Here is a 22,059-nt window from a genome sequence, read left to right as displayed (position 1 = left end):
AATGGTGACTTCTCAGGATAGTAGTTAAAACACAACTTAACTTTACAATAGCAAATGTATTTATTTAACTGTTAGCAAGAAAATGAAAACTTATACAACATATCAATATGTTCAAGTATTTCTTCAGGTCAGTAATAAAATTATTATTCTATACTTAAAGACACTGAGTTACGTCCTTTCTTTCCCTTCCTCTTCCTGCGCTTTTTCTCGATCTTTCTCCGTGCTTCCTTTTTAACGTCCCTTTTAGCTCTCTTCAATTTGATCTTCTTGACTTTTGCAGTTGCTGTAGCATCAACGTCCATTTGTTCACTTTGGGCGGCATCTTGAATTTCACTAGCTGTTACTACATTTGCTATTTCCTCCAGCTTTTCGGTTTTGTGATTTAAAGGATCATTCGCCAGTGTTTTCTTCAATCTTTCCAATTCCTTTTCCCCATAACGAACTCGCTTGATTGCTCTGCATTTTCTCTTCCACTTACTTCGAATGCTTTTCGCCATTTACTTATAGTTTTAAAGCAATTTGTTTTCAACCACCGATATTTTACCTCAACGTGAAACGTGAAGTTTTCTAAAGAAATGCGGTTATGTTTTGCTTTTGCAAAATTTATCTGATTTGCTGATGTGCACAGATCCCGAGGTTCCTAGAATATACAGATAATCCTGAGCGGAGAGAGACGCAAGAGCAGGATGTGACGTCACGTGTTTGCCGTCATGTGTGTTTCAATACAGCAAGCGAGGGAAAAATAGTGAGATTCCTAACTAATTAGGAACTACTTTAAAGTAGTCTTTATCTTTGTTCTCGATCTTTGTTATATATGGATTTTGAAAACGAAGTAAACCGAAAAAAAACCGGAATGGGAACGGAACGGAATTGAAAATTATTTTCTAAAGCGGAACCGCAACGAAACCGAAATTTTAAAGTTTGCCATGGGACCGGAGCCGGAAAGAAACAGATATTTCCTTTCGGTCCGGGTCCTTGCTGCAAACATTGTAATTTCGTCGATATCTTTAAATTTCCCAGGCCTTCTCCTTTAAAGCAAGTCCAAATGTTCCCAATCAATATATTTTCATCAGTTCGTAAAGCCTGACCCGAAATAGCAACAGATCGAATCACAATCACAGAATCCCCCAGATTGATTCTTGATTGTTCTGTGATCACAATTAGTTTTATATTCAAAGGGTGATAACCTCTGTGATCTGTGCTTCAACAAGTCCACAGACTACCCACAGATCACAGACTTTGTCACTGTCGTCTGTCAGTCTGTTATTTGTAAACGAGTTCGAACCACGTTCGAACTCAGAAGAACACAGAACAGTTAACTTGTTTTTATCTATGCAGTTAAAACGTGTTGTTAGGTCAACTCAATAATTAATCGTGGTTGGAAATGGAGACTAATCAGTTAGAAACGTTTCTCGAATCATTTTCAAAACATATTGAGGATGTACCAAATTTCCATGACTCTAATAAAGCGTTATCCAGTAGTTTAAAGTCAACTTTAAAGGACTTATATGATTTCACTAAAAGCGAAGAAATCGAATGCAAAGTGCCTCAAAGTGGAAGTGCCCTGAAGAAGCTGATTGTTGATAATTTCGATTTGGAGCAGATATGGCAGCAATTGGAACTGCAAAACACGTGTATTGTAGAGCACATGGTTAAAGACATAAGTGCTCTACTAGTTGCAAAAGACAGATTGATTTTCAGTTCTTTATCCAAGGAATTAAGTAATGAGTTTAGCACAGATGACGAAAGCAACTCCTCTGCTCCAGATGAACCTGAAGAGAAAATCGTTGAAGACGATGATTCGAATAATGAATCTGCCTCTGATAGTGAAGATGAAGATAATTGTGCACCTCCCCCAAAGAAGTATAAAGAGTCGGTGGTCGATGACGAATTCTTCAAATTAAACGAAATGGAAGAGTTTCTAAGTAAGATGAAAAAGATAATATTATTACATTAACTTAAGTTGAAAATGATTCGGTTATAGGAAAGGAAGAAAATCCGCCATCAAAAGTCCCAAACGACTCGGATTCTGAAGAGGAGGATGTCGATTTGTTTGAGAACGATAGTGACGAGGATGAAGAAGGGGAGGATGAAGCAAAAATTGCCAGATTCAAAGATTATTTCGTTGATAAAAGGCAAGATGAACCCAAGAGAAAGAAAAACAGGTATTATTAAACGAAATTCAAATAATTTCATAATGAACAGTCGTTACCATTCAAAATATAGCAGAAATGTTTTCCAGGTTAATGGAGGAATTGGAGGAAGAAAATAGTGGCTCCGAGCAAGATGAACTTGCGACGAATCACTTCAAGTCATCCTTAGAATCGAGGCAAGAGCGCTTAAATCGAAAAATTGAACAATTTGAAGAACAAGCAATTAGTGACCAGCCTTGGCCATTAAAGGGAGAAATTACTGGCCAAACAAGGCCGCAAAACTCTCTGCTAGAACAGGTTCTGGACTTTGATTTAACATCTAGACCAGCCCCTGTTATCACAGAGCAAGCCTCCTTGCAACTGGAAGATATAATAAGGCAAAGAATTAAAGATAAAGCTTTTGATAGTATCGAAAAATGTGTCCGACCTATAGACACGCCGTTTGATTTCAAGAAGAAGCTATTATTGGATCAAGAAAAAAGCAAGGAGTCGTTGGCCAATATATATGAGAAGGATTACTTGACCCAACAGGCGGCATTTGATCAAGATAAACAAGAACAACAGGAAGAAGAACCGGAATCCCATAAAGAGCTTAAAAAAATGATGAACAGTCTGTTCGCAAAGCTAGATTCTCTCTCCAACTTCCATTTTACAGCCACAGCTGCCATACCCGAATTGAAAGTCATCAAGAAATTGCCCGCAGTTAGCATGGAAGAAGTGGCTCCAGTTGCAGTTAGTGATGCTAATTTATTGGCACCTGAGGAAATTAAAAACAAACCTAAAGGTGATATTATTGGTCAAAATGAAAGAACCAAAACTGACAAAAAGGGGGAACGAAGGAAGAAAAAGCTGAAACAAAAGATGCACAGCCAAAGAAAAGCGAAAATTGAAGAAAAAAAAGCATCGAAAAAAAAATTTCTTAAAGTGTAAAACTTATTGGTTGTTGATTGTAAATAAAAATTCCATTTGTTACTTTTGCTCGAGTTGATACTGTGAACAATTTTAAGTGGGTATCAGTAATGATTTTAAAATATACACTAAAGTATGATTGCAGGGTAACTCACTTGAGCAACTAGTAAATTGGGTATACAATGTATTGACGCCTCATCCACAAACGCATTTGTAACGACAACTAATGTAAATTAAGATATTTTTTTAATTTAAAATATACTAATATATTAGTAGTACCTGTGTTTGTGTTTTATGAATCTCTGATCTGTCATCGTTATCAGCCAATGGGTGAACAGGTGCAAGGCAGATAACAGCTGATTGTCAGTGTCAACGGTATTATATGTGTAGTGCGAACTGTTTATATAAAAAACAAATCATATTAATATTAAGGATGAAAATCGCCTGTTAAGAAATCAAAAGAGTAATTGACAATGTAAAGGTAATTACATTTAGCACTAATCTTATAAAACTTGGTTGTCACAAGGAGCTGTTGGTTTTTCGAAAAGTTAACAACATATAGTTTTTGAATTAAGATTTAAGCAGATTCTAAGTCAGAAGATCGCATTTTACTCATAAGGATTGTTCTGTTCATTTATCACCATAGGAGCCTAAACGTGCATACTTCTATCAATATTAGTAAATAAGCCTAATTTCAGAAATGGATTCGGACAGAATATTAGTTGCTGCTGGTCTGACGGCAGCTGCAGTGGTCGGAGCTTTTGTGTTTTGGGGCCCTTCAACCGGCTCAGGCAGCCGAAGAGGTCGTTTAGCTGGTCTAGTCAATTTAGGAAGAACATGCTTTTTAAATGCAATTCTACATGCTTTAGCAGCTTGTCCACACTTTGTACAGTGGCTGGAGAAGGACGGCTCAAGAGAAACTAGTTTAAGAAGTACTTTAGCTACGGTATTGTCGGGCAAGTAGCTTTTTCGTATCATTATCAGTTAGGTTCATTGTCTCAACATTTTTAGATATGAGTTAGAAATCTTCTTTGTATCCTATTGAGGGGTTAATATTAGCAAAACCGGCTTTCATTTACTTTCAAAATAGCTGTCGAAAATTGTTGAAAACTCTCTTTCATAGTATGCTCTAATTTATTCATCATCTTACTTGATCACGTTTTTCTTCTTAATGTACTTCGACGTTCAATGAGAACCGTTGCTAGAATGTTATTTTCTATTACGAACAATTATTCGTAAAATTTAGCATTAAAGAAACGTGAAATTACTTTGTTCCTGGCCTCAATAAACTCATTGTCTCAACAGGTGAAAGAAATGGAAAACTTTATGTTATTAATTTCTGATTATTTCACCACCAATTCTCAATTTATACCTCATAGTAGTTAGTGCTCATAATCTTATATACATTATTATGTATAAGGCGCATAACATGTTCTGTCTTTTTATGTTTCTTCTTGCAGCTACAATTAATTTCTGACCTTATTCGAATAATAATATGCGATCGCGCAGTCTTGGTGAACTATAGAAAGTAAGACTATTAAACTTAACTACGACTAAATTTAAAAAATCGCTCCTAATGTTAATGACTTAATTTTGTCAATTGCCTATGCATAGGAGTGAATTGTTATTTTTTTTTACAGTGGTAAATGGCACCAATAAATCTGTACAAGATAGCTTTGCTCCTGCCGCTGTAATAAACGCTCTTAAAAGATTAGGCTGGGTAATACCAGCTGGAGAACAAGATGCTCATGAACTTTTGAATGTTATTCTAACAACTTTGGACGAAGAAACGCAAAAAATGAGCAGAAAAGCTGGGTAAATGCACAATTCTCTTATTTAACACCTGGTTTTTATTGTTTTTTCCCAAATTCTAGATGCCTATCAGACGCACTTGGAATGAATGAAATTGATGATGATGATCTTGATAATCAATCGGAGTTCAGCTCTATGGGAAGTGTGATGTCTTTAAATGATTTGTGTAGATCCACTGGAGCTTTAAGCTTTAGAAGTTCAACAATTAGGAGGAATCGATGGATATCCAGGTACTTGAGAGTTGGTTACATTTGGGAAAATAAATCGTATATGATTTGAATATTAATTGGAAAATTGAAGATATTTTAAGCACAATTTCTCTTATTTATATAGAGATATTTCAGGTCTTGCCGAGCCTTACAGATGTCTGGTCCTCCACTTCAAGCTATTGGACACCCTTTTACGGGAACTTTAACTAGTCAACTGCAATGCACTGAGTGCGGATATAAGGTAAATATATTTTTTGGAAAACCACAAAATGCAAATTTTATAAGGCGACGCTTGAAATTATTTTAATTGTTTAGACTGCTGTGCGTTACGACAAGTTTGAGAGTCTTTCATTACCACTTCCTAGTGGCGCTGGCGATTTGGGATGGGGACGACACAAGCTTCATCAACTCTTAACTAATTTTGTGACACCTGAAGTGGTACCCGATGTACAATGTGAAGGTTGCAACAGGAACAGGGATCCATCGGCTGTGCCTGTCTTGTCAAGGCAGATAAAAATTCTTAACTTTGGAAAGGTAGATTGAGAAAATTGGCTTTTCAGGAAGAAATTTAGTTTTGTTCGTTTGTTGCAGTTGCCAGTGTGTCTTTGTTTGCACATTTCCAGAAATACCTGGTCACCCAATGGGATATCAAAGCGTCAAGACTATATACAATTCCCCATGCGTCTGTCGATGTCTGCCTATACTTTTATTAGTGCTCATTACCAAAGAAAAATTCCAGGGGTAAGTTAAACGTGCAATTGGTTACCTACCTCTTTAAATGAATATTTGTATAAACTGAAAAGTTTATCAGGTATTGTGTCGTTGTTATACAGTACTTTCTGTACAGTAATCTTGAATATTTCTATGCAATATAAATATTTTTGCATAGTTAAATTGTTAAATGTGCATTTGTTGTTTCTGAAGTATATAAAAGTATTTCTTTCAAACATTTAGTCTTGGCTTCGAATATTTTGGCAAGTGCATACGTTTCGTTGTAAAAAATGGAAAAAAATGCGGAACTTCTAAGGTTTTTCCACACAAATTAATTATGAACTGTAATATTTTCGTCAAAAGGTTCCAAATGATTAAGTTAGGTTGCAGTAATCAACTCTTGGTATTAATCAAGATTTATTTTTACGGCGATGAATATTTGCAATAATAAATAAAAATTTGCTCCGATAATTAAAAATTTAGTCAGATAAGCTAAGATCTGGTCTCTTGAACCAATATTTTTGGAGAAACTCGCCAGTTGTAACAACAAACGAAATAATACAGTTTTTTCTACTTGAATGCATTTTTAGGACAAGCATTTGAAGTTGTTATGTTTGTACACGATTTAAATTAACGGACTGGACGTATATAATCATATGGGCTAGTTTTCCGTTACAAATAGTAATTTTACAAAATTTTGCCAAATAACAAAATATTGTGAAAACTTGTGCTTCAAAAATCTGCGACTCACCTGAACAAAAAAAATGTCAATGCCCATCTTCCATGAAATGTGACTTGATTCCGAAGGCAAAATATTTCATATTTCAGACACTATCACTTGCACTTTTGAACAACTAAACACACATTGAAATACACCATTTGCTTTGCTTGCTTTGAATATTGCATAACAAAAGAAACTGCTGTTTTTAGCAGACATTTTGCGTTTTAAATTGACCGATTGAAAACCGATTATAAAAAGTGCGATAAAATTCGCAATCTAATTTTTCTTTGCGGAATTAAACCGGTTTCAACCCGAAAGCGAAATATCCCGTTCTTTTGTGGGAATACTTTTGCTTGTATAAATATTTACTTTAACGCGATCGTGTTTTATACAGAAGTGACTTTAACTATGCATTTTTTTGTGTTGTGAAAATAATGCGAACTTGTTTAAAAATCTTCACCCAATAATGCTTTCATACAAAATTACAGGGTGTGGGAATGTATTTAAAAATTTGCAAAATTTCTTCAAAGCGTATACTTTTTTGCGATTGCGAGATATTCGATCGAAACTTCGAGATAAATTGCGAAGAAAAATACATGCTTTGCAATAAAAAAAATTGTTATTTTGATCAGTAACGGTATTAAACTGGCAAGCTGATGTTTTTAATTATTAGAATTAATTTGCAAATTTTCGAGCAAACAAAAACTGAGCTAAAATTTCGAGAGTTAAGTGTATCTAAAGCGTGTTTGCACAAACAAATTAAAACGAATTTACTTTCAAAATGTTGCAACACTCAGATTACCCACTAAAATTAATGCAGTTCATTTTGCAAGAAAGGCAATGTTTTTAGAAACTATTTTCTAACAATTCAGGTCAGTAACCTGGAATTATAACGATTTTATTAGACGACCTGATCTGAATTTTCAGACCTATACAAGTACAAGCGAAGGTGGCAGTCCTCTATCAAGTAGCACGCCATTGTGCTTAACAGGAACGTCCTTAAGTGAGATGGCCAATGAGTTAAGAAATGTTTATCAATTATCTGCTGTGGTAGTTCATACAGGTGATGCTCATTCTGGTCACTTTATAACATATCGAAGAGGCCATCAAAATAACCGGTAAGCGTGCAATTTTCTTAACGTTAAAATGTGTCTGTGTGCACTTTTGTGTTTTAAGATTGAGCTTTTTTAGTTGCATCATCATCTGGATCTTTCACTCACTTTCATTAATGGTTGTCTAGCATTGGTTGATATTTTCCTAATCATTTGACTGTTATTTTTTTATTCTTTTATAATTCGTTTGAAAAAATCCTCAAAATCACTTCCACTTGTCAGTACTGAAAAACTTTACTTTCCAGGTGGTTCTACACGTCTGATGTTGAAATAAAAGAGGTTTCCATAGACGAAGTGCTTCAAAGTACTGCTTATTTGTTATTTTACGAAAAATCCTCTTCAATGGGTGTTTTTTAAGTAAACATATTTAACGTTAGCACCCTATCGAATATGACCATCAATGTGTAATTTAATATTTGTTCCTAAATTGCTGTAGACGCTTCTCGGTGCGGTGCACGCATTTTCCAGGGAAAAATTCTCAATTTAATGTCGCATTTAAAAAAAAATGCATTTTGTGTTGTGTTCTTTGTAGACGCGACATACTAAACATTTATTATTATCATCCATAATGGATGCGCATTTTTCCTCATCTTCACTTTGAAACATCGTATTTACCTAATTTATAACTTTAGTGCTGCGCTATGATGTAATATATAATGTATTTTGGACAATGTTATAGAAAATAGCACGGCGAAAATATGTGACAAAGTTATTTTTATATTAATTTCGGTATACCAATTTTTAATTTATTTTGCTACGTGTATAAGATGTAATATTTCGCTCTATTTATGAATAACTGCAAATCTAAAATGATAATTATTACATATTGTAATCGGTTTTCCTATTGTGATTGTTACATTTCGAATAATATAAAATTGTCTGTTGTGAATACAGGAATAAGAATTTATTGAAGCACCGGACATACAATGGATGCGCATTTTTCCTCATCTTCACTTTGAAACATCGTATTTTCCTAATTTATGACTTTAGTGCTGCGCTATCATGTAATATATAATGTATTTTGGACAGTGTTTTAGAAAATAGCACGGCGAAAATACGTGACAGAGTTATTTTTATATTAATTTCGGTATACCAATTTTTAATTTATTTTGCTACGTGTATAAGATGTAATATTTCGCTMTATTTATGAATAACTGCAAATCTAAAATGATAATTATTACATATTGTAATCGGTTTTCCTATTGTGATTGTTACATTTCGAATAATATAAAATTGTCTGTTCTGAATTGTAAATACAGGAATAAGAGTTTATTGAAGCACCGGACATACAAAAAGTTAAGATTATATCAGAATTCTATACTTTTTATGAAGTAATATTCACGAGTATTAAAACCTTTTGAGTAAATTACGAATATGCAATCGAGAAACTTTAGGTGTGAAGTCCATCGGCATATGTTCGAAAAAAGAGACAAAACCAGCCAAATAAAGTAAGACATTTAGATAGTTTTAAACGGTAAATATTCAACGCTAATGCATATTTGCGCAGTTGGTTGTCTTGGGCTTACGTAAGTACCTTTTGCTTTTCACATCTATGGAACATTTGCATGCTCATTGTTTGATCACAAATCTCATAGAATTAGATATTTATCGTAAAATGGTGACAAGAATTAATGCTATTCATATTTCTGTGCTTAATAAACGTGTCCCATGGGACAAATGATTAAAATTTATGTTAAAATGCAAACCATTACGAAAATTTGTTGAATAAAACCAAGATGCGTATATGACGTTCATCGTTTATTTTATTTCCGACTCAACACCACTAAACTTTACCGTTCTTTTGATATTCCAATTCATATTGATCTGGGGTAAGGCTGGGATCAATACCATGCTGTTTGAATTGGACGACAACATCAAACAGGTAATCATAACACTCGGACATGCATTTGGTCTGCTGCCAAGTATCCCCCCATACATATACCTACATATAATAATATATACTATATGCGCGTTTCCAGAAGATATATAATAAATAGATTATCTCGCACACATTTTCCTTAGGACTTTCTAAAGTTTTCTATAAACTTGAAGAAACGACTCTCGTAAATATACTTACCCCATGCCTTCTCACTAAAACAGCGCATGTATGCGGATAATCTTTGATTGTTTGCTCAAGCCTGTCAGCCAGATCTTCTTCAAATGGGGTGTTTTCAATTATCGGCACTATCAGTTCTTCGTCATATCGAAAGTTTCTACCGAGCTTTTGATTTTTGATTCCTATAAAACAATGGTTAAAGCTTATTTTGAAATTTGCGTCATTAAGTTACCCTTTATCATTTCGAGATGAGTGCATTTGAATTCATTGCCTGGAAATAACATTGTAATCAATACAGCACTTTTAGAATGCGTGTGAATTACTGCGCCCGCATTTCTCATCGTGTAAGCACACATGAACAGAGGGGTACACTGGCTCTTCTTCAATTTTTTGGCTGGTGGTGGCAGCTCCAAATCTTCTCCTAAATCAAAAAAAATATATATATATTTCTGTATTTTTTCCTAATGTAATTACACAGACCTTTAATGTTCTGTACAAACAGATCCTCAGGTTTAATTCGTTCTTTCTGCACTCCAGAGGGAGCAATGTAAATTTTACTCCCATCTTTAATGCTTATGCCACCGCCTGTAAAACAACAACAGAAAGTAGGATTTGCAATATATTTTCAACTTTCTATATAGCTTTTAACATACATTAAAATTGGTGTCAGTACTATTAAGAGGTCGGATCGCTATTTCAAGCAAAAGTAATTTTGAAATTCGAAAAATATCGCACATTTGATAAATCCATACATATTTTGCTAATGCTTGATTTTATTTTTGACTCATTTTGTAGGCATTTGGGTTCGTTTTCCTTATCACTATCAGGTATTTCAAATCTATATGTATTTTGTTTCTACTTGTTTTTTCTTAGATAGATTTTGAACATATTTGGGTAAGTTTGGATTACTTGGAACTCTAAGCAGGTATTTCCCCCAAAACGAGAATGGAACCTATGGAAAACTAGCGAATTTCAATAAAGAAAAATATGTCGAAAACCGCATTTCCATAAGAACTCCACAAGAAAAGTCGTTGGTAGTATATAAAACAAATACATATATGTATTGTTTCAAAAATTGCAAACGCGTACCTGATAACCTGGAAAATTACTTTAAAAAGTGCCAGTAAAGAAACAATATACAACGCTAGTAACTTTCATTATCAATATCCAGAAGGGGCCTAACCAGATGATTACGCCATTGATAACAACATAAACGTGTGCGTTAATCATTACTACTAAACTACTTATATAAACAATTGTAAATCTTACCTGTGCCTGTAACCCATCCCAAATTATAAAACTGTCTGCAAAGTTCAGGAATCAAGTTTCTTGGATGCTCAGGATGATCCTTCGGTTTCTCGTCTCCACTCATTTTAACACAGACGGTGCTCGGAGAATGCTGAAGCAAACAAATAGTTTTTACTTAATTATCTTATCAACGTTGGTCAAATGTGGTTTAGCTTATAGTGGGAAGTATATAACATGATATAAACCAATATAAATATTGATAATCTTTTGACACCAAACCAACATAACCTTGCAGTTTGTTTATCAAGAATAACAGAATTTCATTGGCTGATAATTATGTCATGAATGACATGTTTTTATTTATATTGAGGGGCACACAGTAGTTTTAATTAGCATTTCCGTTTATGGGCCCCGAAGACGCTTAATTTACCTGTATATTGGTTATATTTTCCCAATTTGGTTCAGATTGTAAGGTATCGGGACTATAACCCATATTTTGTGTGGGTATCCAGTCGGGATGAGCTTTGCAATTCAATGCTGCTGGAAATCCTAAAAAAGCACTGTTTCGGCACCTAATTAACGTTAATCACCGTTAGTTACCGTTTATAAAATGCCGAGAACAAACACGAGCGTTCTTCAGAAATCTTTCATTTAAAGGACCCCTTTTAAGAGCGGCAATCCAAGCGTTACGTCGCTCACTGGACAATTCTCTTGTTTCGTCCCTTTTATTTGAACCTATAGCTGGAAATCTAAAAAAGGACACCCTGTCTCTTTCCCACCGCATACCACAATAGAGAACACTACAAAACGCGGGCATTTTAGAACGTCCCGTGCAGACACCTTAATTAACAAAATTAACAATATAAACACATGCCACAAGTTTGTGTTGTATATCTGACTGCCCCTCAGTCTCAGGTTGTAGTCTGCTTCTCTCTCTCTTGTCTATGGCCTTAGGGAAACGACAAATATAACATAGCAGAGAATAATACTCTACAGCTGCATTGTAGATTAGAGAAAAAGCAATTTTCTATAGTCACCTCTCTTCAGACTATAAGAAGGTACTGAGAAAAATAGAAACTGAGTAAAAAGAAAGTGACTTGGAGCGGGCTTTGCAAGCCTTCTCTCACACACAGAGGGCACTGGCCGCGTTAGAAAGAGTTCCCGCTAAATTTTAAATAAATATTTAGTACACACCATAGAGAAAGTAAAATAAGTAAATTATTTTACTTACTCTATGGTACACACTAAAGAAGACAAATACTTTTGATAATAAAATTAGAAACATAGTTGATTGTGTTGGTTTGGTTTGCGTGTTTATTTGGTGTTCGGTTTCACTTTGAATGGAATAAGAAATAAAATATTTACTAAATAATAAAATTATATTCGCAAATATATTAATGTGGGAAAAATAAGTACTCCGATTCAAAATTATATCAAACTAATAAACGGATTAAAAAGAAAACTAGAAAAATTATTGCTATATCTTTAATAGATAAGCCACAGTACAGGGTGTTTCCTCATAAATTGACATCCCCGTTAGATCATTTATTTTAAATAAATTGTAAAAGTGGCCAACACAAAAGTGGTTTAATTTTACCCATTTTTTAAATCTGAATTTGAAATAAAAATATAAAACACGGAAATGCCAAAAATTTGAGATTAAATGCTCGAAAGCAAAAAATACAAAAGTGAAATAAACAATAGAGTTTATAAAAGGCCATTGATAGAGCGTAATAATTAAATCACTGCAATTTGAAAATGGTATGTAGTTTAAAAACGATTTCGGGATTTTTATGAATTAAAAATTAAATTTTATGAATAATGAATGAAATAATAACAAGTTACTTTTGACAATTTTTTAAAGGTTCGTTTCCATTAAAAACATTCAGACTAATTCAAATGTGTAACATTGTGCTAAATATTGCCCACCTTTTACCTAAAAGGCGAGTTGTGGCACAGAATGGCGTTCTACGTTTTATATAAGGGTAATTCTTTTTCATTTAGAGGTCCTGATATTCCATCCGGGAAAATTCCTGGAGCGTTGTAGAACCGAGATTCTTAAAATCAATGATGTGTACGTGCTTCGACATAATGGAGATGGTTGGATTATTTTTCATTCTAATCGTTTCCATGAAAACACTTAAATCTCCAACGTGCATCTCCCGGATGTAGAGAGGCAAATTATTGCAGATTTGTCAGCGTAATGGAGAGTAATTAACAGTGGCTTACGATAATGTAGACGCAACACTTTTTAAAGCGGTTTCTCTGCTTTTCTTATTTTCACCGACTTTTCGGGTTCACGTGGTAAAGATGAATAAACCGAAAAACCAAAACAATAATGGTAAACCATTTTTCTTTTAAGAAACTCATGGAGGAAACGCGGCACATGAACAAATAAGGGAAAAGGAATTCAATAGAATACGTAGAAATTATTAAGACCATCAGAAAAATGAGAAAAGAAAACAAAAGAAAGAACGAAGAAACAGATCTGTTTCGAAATAGAAGGAGTTATAGCAAAGAACAGGAATATGAAATGCTTAAGACCAACATTGGCTAGATATGAGATAAATAAAGTCACATGAACGGTGTAGAAATCAATATTAAAGGGGATATCATAAATATCGCACAACTATTTTATACCAAACAAAAAGGGAACCACCGTAAGAAATCATAAAACAAGTCCCATAAAATAAAGAACGTAAACCCAGAACTACAACCCGAAATAAGCAGACTGGAAATAAAGAGGGCACTGAAAGAAATGAAAAATGTTAAAATATGGTGGAAACAAAACTCAAAAAAATACTCAAAGATAAAAGCATCTCAAACAACTGGAATGAATCCATAATCATAATCGTAGATAAAAAAGGTGATAGAACAGACCTAAAAACTATCGAGCTCTAACACTCCTTAATGTACCTAGTTTATAAGCTCCTCACAAAAATACTAACCACTAGCTTAGCAACAAAATTCGACGGATACCAATCGAAAGAACAGGCCGGCTTCAGAAAGGGTTTCAGCACGAGTGACCACCTATTAATAATGAAAATCTTAATAGAAAGAGCCAATGATATCACATCTCACTATATGTATATTGCGTTTATCGACTTCGAAAAGGCTTTTGATAGTGTTGAACACTGGGCAGTGAAAATCTCACTAATTAATAGCGGAATGGACTGCACATACACAGACCCAATAACCAACACTTAGAATCCATGAGGGAACAAGACCAATTCTGGTTTTAGATGGTATTCTATCTAAAGACAACATAAAGTTGCTCATTATATTGATTATTTCTGGAAGTTTTCCAGTATTTCGGTCACTACCTAGGTACTCATTCCACTTTATTTATTATACTTTGTATCGAAAGGGGCAGTGTGTTTCCTTCATAGTATATTTCAAAAAATATTTGGCATTTATTGAAAATATATATGTACTTATATTAAAAAAAACGTATCGTGATTCACAATATTACGTAATATTTTAGGTACGCCGGTTGTGAATTCTGACGATAAATTGAGTGGTTTAAACAGATCTTAATCATAAATTATGTATGATTGTCTATGAATTTATTGAATTACAACTTTTTTTCGTATTCTCAATTGGGCGAGGACCTCAAGCTTGTTCCACTATGATGAGCAATCCAATGAGCGTGATTTTATTTTTAACTGTTTTTTACAATCAGGCAAACTGTTTCCTAAACAAGAACAAAAATTATCTGAATCGAATGCAGCAAACGTTTGTTCTTCTTAATATTTTTAGGTGTTTATTATGATACGTCACTCCCTCGTCGACACAGTTTCTCGTTAATATTTTCCTATCTTCAAAAGTCCGTTATGAAGAAAAGCATCTGTTTAATTAAGCTGTAATATCTTTAGATAGTCATTTATAGTCGATAATTTGATTAAGGAAACTATAACCCAATAGGAGATTTTTCGATATTTGGCAGCAAAAAACGCTCGAGTCAAGCGAATTAATAACAAAAAACAAACTCGCATTTATTGGCTTAGCCTAGAAGGCTCATTATATTCAAAAAAGAGGCGATTCCCATACGTTCAGTCTGACCCTATCTTCAATCAGTAGTAGAGTGAACCTTTAGTTTCATCTCAGATAATTAATTGAAAATACTTTGATAAATCTACTACATTTTGTTTTATAGGCAGTCGCAAATGGTTCTGAATAAAACTAAGCACGCTCCATACATAACACTGAAAGACTGGTCAGATATGAAGGCAGAATCCTATGAAATATGTGTACAAAAATCCTGTTCTGTTTTCGACTAAAATAAATTCTTTTATATTCCAACATAATAAACTATTATTCAACTTAAAGAACCGCACAGCCATGAACTAGTCATAAATCCCATAATATCGGGAAATGAAGACTTATGTTATATGTTCTACGTTGTGGACATTTTCTGCAAGTCACAATGCTCGCTCGGGAAATTTAATCCATTCTTACCAGTCGGACATGTTTTCCTTCAATTCATCTTAGTTATTCCTTATTGTGTTCAAAAGTCAAAGGGTTTAGAATAAAAAATCATAATCCAAATGCGTTGGAGACGGAGGGAATGACTTTGTGTGTCTCTATATTTTAAGCCAGACAATGTTATAATCTTTTGAAAGTACAAAAAGCAACAATAATAAAAAAATGATTTCGCATTTACCAGCAACCCAGAATGCGCTTTCAAGAAATATCGTCTGATAATTCCAACTACAATAGTGTAAAACCGCAACTATGAAGTTCTCAATTTTTTTGAAGGATGTAAGTAAGTGTTAGAATCAAGTTACTGATTAAACCTTTAATAAAACGTACACTTTCGGTATGATTGCATATTTGAATCAAAATTTTCTACATCAATTTGAAGCTTTTCAACAGAATTACAGGATATATTATCTAACTTAAGCAATTAGTATGTGAAAGAGTTAAGATCTTGGAAGTAAGGTGCCAATACATGTGGCATTATATACCTACGTGCGTAAAATTTTAAATGTCGATGAGGTGATTGCTTTTTAATATGGGATTAAATACAGATATATTATCTTCATCAAGGCTTAGACTAAATACAGATGAGAATTTTATTGTAATTTTTAAGCCAAATCGTCCGCTCCATACTAATGAAACCCGAAAATTGATATCTGAGAAAAGCACACAGAACTGGTGGAGTAGTAGCTAAAATAGACGAATAAATAGAGAAGAATTAATTCATAGTTGAATTAGTAAAAAAATTACGCCACGTCGATTTGTCGAAAATCCACAATTAAGAATTTTTTATATAACTTTTACAATTTTCTTAAAAAGTTTGAGACAAGTTTGTTCTTTGTTAGCCAATATTGAGAAACGCATTCTGATCTTTTACAGTGTTCATTGTTATATCGCATTCAAAACGCATTTCATGTTTCATATTGAGTATTATTTTTTGTCTAAATAAGTTTTGATTTTTCATAAATAAGTAATTACTGAAATGAAGAGAAAATGAAACTTTTGGTGTAATTAGAGCCGATAAAAGTTTGATGTAAGTAAATACAGATCTCGAAATGTGCTAATCTCAGGCACCTCCAGGACGGATTTCGAGCCTATTCGCTCTCATCAGTTGGGTTTAGACAGAAAACCCGACTCCCAAAACTACTAGCTTTATATTTACTACTTTACATGAGGTTAACTGAAATGAACACATCATCTGTATACACTTCTCTCATAATTTATAGAACCAAAGAAATAAAGCAATTTATCACTTTTTGCATTTGTCACAAAAGTCGAGAATTTTGTCGGAATTTTGCTTATACGCCGCAAATTTAAATAAAATGTATTCCATCAAACCGGTTTTTTGTCGTAACTCATCTAAAATCGTAAACGTTAATTCTTCTTTCGGTCTCATTTTAAATATATGTATTCGAATAATTTCTGTTTCCGAACGGAACATTTTTCATTAAGTAATCAATCGGCGTTGCTTGGAAAAAAAGAGTCAGTAATATTTATAACTTAAAATTTTCAATAATGTTTAAGAAAAACGAATTTGATACAGGGTTTATGAGCTATTAAGAACTTTATTTCGTAATTTATATAATACCTGCAAATTAGACTTTATCTTTATATTTTAACTTGAAAAGTTTGAACATTGGAAAAAATAAGTGAAATAAAAGGAGGTAAGAATAATAAAATCGTTTAGAGCGGTAATATTTGTTAGTCTGCCGTTTTGTGAATTTCAAATTCCAAGTTACAGTCTCTTCCATTGGAAGTTACAGCAGTGATTTAATTGCTTCCTAACATAATTTTCAAGTTCAGAAAGCAGAATTTTTCATTTTTCCGCAAAACAGTTTTTGAGGTTTCTGACACAATTTAACGTAAGTACAACTAGCACAAATGGAACAAAAATTCCGTGAACGTATTTGTTCTTGACTAACTAAAATCTTCGACTAACTTGTTTTTGGTTTTGCGAAACTTAGTACTTCAAACATTCAGTTAAATTATTTGTTAGAAATAATAATTAATTAAGCAATAACTTGCTCATAAGCAATTATATTTAGAATAACAAACAGACAACGCAATACATTTTCTTGGAAACAATCGACAACAAATTTTGATGAAAAATTGTACATTTTTACTAAATAATACAACAAATAGTATATTTTCTGATATGAATATAGCTGCGCAAATGCTTAGATGTTTCAATTAAACATTTGCCTTTTGTAGATATAATTGCATTGAAATTTTATTTGTTCTCTTCAAAAAATTTCCAGTACAACCGAATACGGTAGCCTGGTTTATGGAATTTTCGGTAAAAAAAATAAAAAACTATTGCGAGTTTTTTAACTGCTTTGGATCTATGGAGCTTCTAAATTAAATAATTTCCGTTTTTGGGTTATTAATCAAATTTTTGGGAAGAAAAATTCACATTTGAGTGTTATGACTGCTTTCCAACTAAGGAGCTTTCCAATTCCCCCAGTAGTACTATGAACAAACTGAAGAGTGTAGAGTAAAATTATTAACCTCCTGATTAAGTAGATGTTTTTGTCTAACTTATTTTTTTCTAACGTATGTCTTCCCCGCATTCTTTTTCATTCTTTTATGTCATATAGAACTTCCTTTGGTTTTTTCTGCACAACCTCTATTTTTACACACAACTTATATGTTTATATTATGCAATTCACATTTAATTTAAGTATTTTAAACAAAGGTTTCATGCCAGAAAATCATTTTTAAAGAAACAAGTATTTGGGAATTACAGTTTTCAGAAAAATGTCGTATTTTGGCCATGCTCGATTGGATCAAAACTTTCTTGGGGTACAGCGATTTGAAAATGAACTTTTTCTAACGAATTGATTAAAAAATTGTCTAAAACTTAAGGCTACGTTTACTCTTCTTAAGTCTATTTATATGTATATGAATATTAATGGGGAATATTACTACTTGTTTTTGAATATATTTAAGTGAATTTATAGGAAAATAATTAGAAAAGTTTTATATTATTTCAGTTATTCCCTACTTTTATAAATAGAATAAGACAATGAGAAAAATCTGCTCGAAAATAAAATATAAAAAAAATGGTTTAATTTGTTGGCAGTATCCTGAATAAAGTGAAGATTTTAGTGTAAAGTTATTAACCTCTTAATTTTTTATCTTTTTAGATCTTTTAGTCGAATTTGTTTTTGTTAACGTATGTCTTCCCGGCATTATTTTTCATTCTCTTATGTTCTATGAATCTTCCACTGCAATTTGTTTTATTACATTATGCAATTCATTTTCAATTTATTTTAAACAAATGTTTTAAAGCAAAAAAAGCACGTTTACACCTTCAACCTGACGTTGGCCTATACGCTTTCAAATTAAAAACTCTCAAGATATATTAATGACTGTTACCTACTAAGTGTTTAAAGTTTAGAAATTCAATTGCACTCTTAACCTTTGTGAGTACAATGGCAATGTTATTTAACATATTTTTACACAAACATCTACAAAACCTTAACTTTATGGCATTTAGTGCCAAGCTTAAAAACCAAGGCATTTGAAAACTATAGCCATCAGAAGAAAGTCGTATTTTGACCAGCTTTCCTGGGATATAAGTAGGTATCAATCATTCGAATGGACCTAAAATTTGTATTATATATATAAATACCCATTTGAAAATGACCTTTTTCAAGTAATTGATTAGGAAATTGTCTGAAACTTGCCTACGTAAATTATCAACCTATTTATATGAATATTAAATGGGAAGTTAATATATATTTTTGAATATCCTCAAGCGCAGATGTTCGAAAATAATTATAAAATACAAAAAATACTTCGTTTTTGAGTTTAAGACAGTTAATTTAATTTAGGAAAAAAAACAGTACCTCTATCTAATTTAAACAGGAATAGAGTAAAAATAGCTTTTCCACGGATCGCGAGTTAAATAAGACTATACAAGACTAATAAATAAATGTTTGTGAATCAGCTTCATATCTATCCCGTTCGGTCCAGGCAAGGCTAATCAAAGTTGGCACTCTATCAAAAAAGCGTAAATTTTGCAGTGTAGCGTAGCGATTAGCTGGTGATTCATTAGCAAATATTTAACAAGAGATGAAACGGAAATAAGTCACCCCGTGCTCAGCTTGCGCATGTTTTTCCAAACAGCCTCAACAAATTCAAAAAGCAGAGACAAACTCTTTTTCGCAGAGCCGAGCGCTTCATTTCTGGTTGGCGCGTCGTGCAGATCAAAGAGGCAGCAAGTTGGTGCTCTTCAGCTATCGCGAATATTTCGCGCGCCGGCCGGCGATTGTTTCCAATTTCCATCACTGCGATTCATTTGCTTTCCGCTGTTGATATTTGTTTTTCCGGCTTTTACGCCGTTCTTTTCTTACTTACCGACCACATTAATTCCGTTGTCAAAACGGGAAAACAAAGTTTTTTCGCATTGTGGCGAAACTTGGCCAGTTGGTCCGACAAACAAAAACTTTCTATCGTTAAGAACGAAACTTTTCTGTGAGTAATTACATCGTGAAATCAACACAAGAAACAGATGCGAGCTATAAAGTGAGAGGAAGATGTATTTGAAAAACTGTTCGAAAGCCTTTGAGGAACTCGCCGACTTTAAAGACTGTAAGGAGAATTGCTCATGCATTTGGGTCTCTCCCAGTGGTGCAACGAGAAGTGATAATGGAACTTCCATTGATTCTTTTTATTTATACGAGGTAAGCAATTGATTGCATATTCAATGTATTTAAAACAAACTCAATAAACCACTAGAGATCTCCAATGTTGGTTACGAAAAAACATTTTGTGTTTTCAACAGAAGGTTTGTACTTTGATGGTTTGATTGATAGAACGCACTATCATATTCTTTATTAATTTTACAACCATAATGCCTAAGTAAACAGATATATTCCCACGATGCGTTTAGCGACAATATTGTTTGCAAATAAAGAAAGTGTCTGTTAATTCTTGTAGCAAGCTGATATTTCATACTAAATTTTGCACAATTATTTGACTAGTACTAGGCTATGTGACAACTTCTATAAAGCAGAAGTAAACATTTTAGAACTTCTAAATAATCTGTAGCTGTTTCTCACGTTAATAATGTAAGATAAGTTTCGAACAGACGCGGTGTTTAAGGTTGATTACTTGTCATTGACTTTTTATTTGAAAATACTTTAATTTTTTATAAAAAAATTAACGTAAACTAAGAGCAGGTGAAAAATTAAGAAGAAAAAGGCTAAAGGTTTAAAAAAAAATTAACAAAAGACGTAACTTTTTCTCAAAAAGTTCTTGTTTTCGTGCGAAGCAACAGGCATGAACTATATTTCATGATTTTGAACATGTAAGTTTAGCATTAAAAACAATAATATAAGTATGATTATTTAAATCTTATTGGAAAGATGAAAATATTTTATGAACAGTTGCACACATAGAAACCTACATACACGCAATATTTCAAATCAATCAGCAAATGATTAAACTAAACGATTAAATAATAGTCATAGAAATGTATAGTCTGAATTTATTTAGGATTCTCCTTCCAATTCGATTGTTTCCTCTCTTTTTTCTATTTTGCAGAAGTTATACACGAAAGCTTGAGTATGTATATTTATATCGTAAAGAAAATGTTAGATTAATTACTTGTGGTCGATTTTGTGTGCTTCTGCAAATATAGCAGGTTTCTTTTCTTCTGGAATTGGGAGCTCTTTTGCTAAGAAACAATTACGATTATAATTTAAAAGCGCATATTTCAGTTTGCAAAGACAAAATACTCATTTTCATAAATGTATTTTTATATATATATTGTTAAAAAGCAACGGTACGATAAAAGATCGGGACGTGCCCAGCCTATAAAATGCTCAAAAAACAGAAAGAGCCAGAAAGCGTATAGGTAAAACAAAATTTTGACAGCATTCTTAATTTAACTATGCATTAACGCTTAACTTTGCCTAAAATCATACAAATCATTTCCGAGACAAAAATATTGAAATTCTTGAAAGTTTCAATTGTAAAATTTGGTAGTTTCGATTGTATTTTCTACTTCGACTGATGAAGATTTGTATTGTTTGTCTGTTGAAATATTGCACATTTTTTAAATTAAAAGCGCAAGTGATCTTTGTCGATTGTAACCTGTATAAATTACAATTAAAGTAACCAAATATGTTAACAATAATTATGTCTCGTATCAAATCGTAAAATTATAACTATCAATTTTCAGTAGATGTACTCAGCAAACCGCTCAAATCCCAAGTATGGCTAACTGCTTATAAAATGATGTTTAGATGAAAATACTTTCAGTCCCAAATTTACAGTTTTTAATAGTATCTTTAGTTACGCCTTGCTTTATAATCTAAAAACCTATTTGTATTATATATTTTTTAAATCAATATATGGTCCATAACACTGCATTTTTAACTAAACTTTTTAAAACTAATTTGCGATTTATTTACTAATTGGTTTTTCTCACAAGTTACTATGTTCACTACATTTACACAGTATTCAATAAAATGTATAGGTAATTTTGTATTAGGTATGTATTTTGAATTAAAGCTGGGATTTTTCTGTGGTTTAAATAACTATTATTTCATATATATAAATAATCTTTATTTCCTACAGAAAAAGGCTATCGACCCAATCGGTCTTTCTGCCCTTGTTTAGTATATATGTGCCTTAGCCT

At 32.9% G+C, this 22,059-nt stretch overlaps 5 protein-coding genes across 5 annotated transcripts in view; 3 read left to right on the top strand and 2 right to left on the bottom strand.

Annotated features, from left to right (window-relative positions):
• Positions 1 to 36: 36 nt before the first annotated feature.
• On the bottom strand, positions 37 to 599 carry LOC109538944 (protein LLP homolog). Its single transcript, XM_019906389.2, has one exon. The coding sequence runs from the start codon at positions 495 to 497 to the stop codon at positions 144 to 146; it is 354 nt and encodes a 117-aa protein (XP_019761948.1). The 5' UTR covers positions 498 to 599; the 3' UTR covers positions 37 to 143.
• A 655-nt stretch (positions 600 to 1,254) lies between these two features.
• Positions 1,255 to 3,125, top strand: LOC109538945 (U3 small nucleolar ribonucleoprotein protein MPP10). The gene is made up of 3 exons (XM_019906391.2): positions 1,255 to 1,925; positions 1,985 to 2,165; positions 2,243 to 3,125. Exons 1-3 carry the CDS (start codon positions 1,385 to 1,387, stop codon positions 3,081 to 3,083), a joined length of 1,563 nt encoding a protein of 520 aa, XP_019761950.1. The 5' UTR covers positions 1,255 to 1,384; the 3' UTR covers positions 3,084 to 3,125.
• Positions 3,126 to 3,361: 236 nt separating this feature from the next.
• Positions 3,362 to 9,375, top strand: LOC109538946 (ubiquitin carboxyl-terminal hydrolase 30 homolog). The gene is made up of 9 exons (XM_019906392.2): positions 3,362 to 3,543; positions 3,761 to 4,018; positions 4,703 to 4,877; positions 4,937 to 5,104; positions 5,219 to 5,324; positions 5,399 to 5,617; positions 5,675 to 5,824; positions 7,443 to 7,633; positions 7,873 to 9,375. Exons 2-9 carry the CDS (start codon positions 3,763 to 3,765, stop codon positions 7,982 to 7,984), a joined length of 1,377 nt encoding a protein of 458 aa, XP_019761951.1. The 5' UTR covers positions 3,362 to 3,543; positions 3,761 to 3,762; the 3' UTR covers positions 7,985 to 9,375.
• Positions 9,367 to 11,852, bottom strand: LOC109538947 (probable methylthioribulose-1-phosphate dehydratase). Its single transcript, XM_019906393.2, has 7 exons — positions 11,532 to 11,852; positions 11,362 to 11,480; positions 10,953 to 11,082; positions 10,164 to 10,268; positions 9,916 to 10,104; positions 9,705 to 9,865; positions 9,367 to 9,569 (listed from the first exon to the last, which is right to left on the bottom strand). Exons 1-7 carry the CDS (start codon positions 11,746 to 11,748, stop codon positions 9,411 to 9,413), a joined length of 1,080 nt encoding a protein of 359 aa, XP_019761952.2. The 5' UTR covers positions 11,749 to 11,852; the 3' UTR covers positions 9,367 to 9,410.
• Positions 11,853 to 19,598: 7,746 nt separating this feature from the next.
• The window catches only part of LOC109539022 (cardioacceleratory peptide receptor), a 65,257-nt gene continuing 62,796 nt past the window's right edge, over positions 19,599 to 22,059 (top strand). Inside the window, exon 1 of the mRNA XM_019906533.2 lies at positions 19,599 to 20,098. Within this exon, the coding sequence (XP_019762092.2) occupies positions 19,952 to 20,098 (147 nt within the window). The 5' untranslated portion in view covers positions 19,599 to 19,951. The remainder of the gene's footprint in view (positions 20,099 to 22,059) is intronic.

Source organism: Dendroctonus ponderosae, unplaced genomic scaffold, assembly GCF_020466585.1.
Source record: "Dendroctonus ponderosae isolate FM_Combo_2020 unplaced genomic scaffold, Dpon_F_20191213v2 Dpon_F_20191213_2, whole genome shotgun sequence".
NCBI classification, from domain to species: Eukaryota; Metazoa; Arthropoda; class Insecta; order Coleoptera; family Curculionidae; genus Dendroctonus; species Dendroctonus ponderosae.
This window is presented reverse-complemented; position numbering and strand designations above follow the sequence as displayed.

What these genes read in the sequence shown, in the direction of transcription:
- LOC109538944 (XM_019906389.2), bottom strand. Translation starts at nt 497, where the DNA reads ATGGCGAAAAGCATTCGAAGTAAGTGGAAGAGAAAATGCAGAGCAATC.
- LOC109538945 (XM_019906391.2), top strand. Translation starts at nt 1,385, where the DNA reads ATGGAGACTAATCAGTTAGAAACGTTTCTCGAATCATTTTCAAAACAT. An exon ending in CGAAATGGAAGAGTTTCTAA is followed by an intron (nt 1,926 to 1,984) that starts GTAAGATGAAAA and finishes ATTCGGTTATAG; the next exon opens with GAAAGGAAGAAAATCCGCCA. An exon ending in CCCAAGAGAAAGAAAAACAG is followed by an intron (nt 2,166 to 2,242) that starts GTATTATTAAAC and finishes AATGTTTTCCAG; the next exon opens with GTTAATGGAGGAATTGGAGG.
- LOC109538946 (XM_019906392.2), top strand. Translation starts at nt 3,763, where the DNA reads ATGGATTCGGACAGAATATTAGTTGCTGCTGGTCTGACGGCAGCTGCA. An exon ending in AGGAATCGATGGATATCCAG is followed by an intron (nt 5,105 to 5,218) that starts GTACTTGAGAGT and finishes GAGATATTTCAG; the next exon opens with GTCTTGCCGAGCCTTACAGA. An exon ending in AAATTCTTAACTTTGGAAAG is followed by an intron (nt 5,618 to 5,674) that starts GTAGATTGAGAA and finishes CGTTTGTTGCAG; the next exon opens with TTGCCAGTGTGTCTTTGTTT.
- LOC109538947 (XM_019906393.2), bottom strand. Translation starts at nt 11,748, where the DNA reads ATGCCCGCGTTTTGTAGTGTTCTCTATTGTGGTATGCGGTGGGAAAGA. An exon ending in GGGATGGGTTACAGGCACAG is followed by an intron (nt 10,269 to 10,952) that starts GTAAGATTTACA and finishes GTTGTTTTACAG; the next exon opens with GCGGTGGCATAAGCATTAAA. An exon ending in GTTTGTACAGAACATTAAAG is followed by an intron (nt 10,105 to 10,163) that starts GTCTGTGTAATT and finishes TTTTTGATTTAG; the next exon opens with GAGAAGATTTGGAGCTGCCA.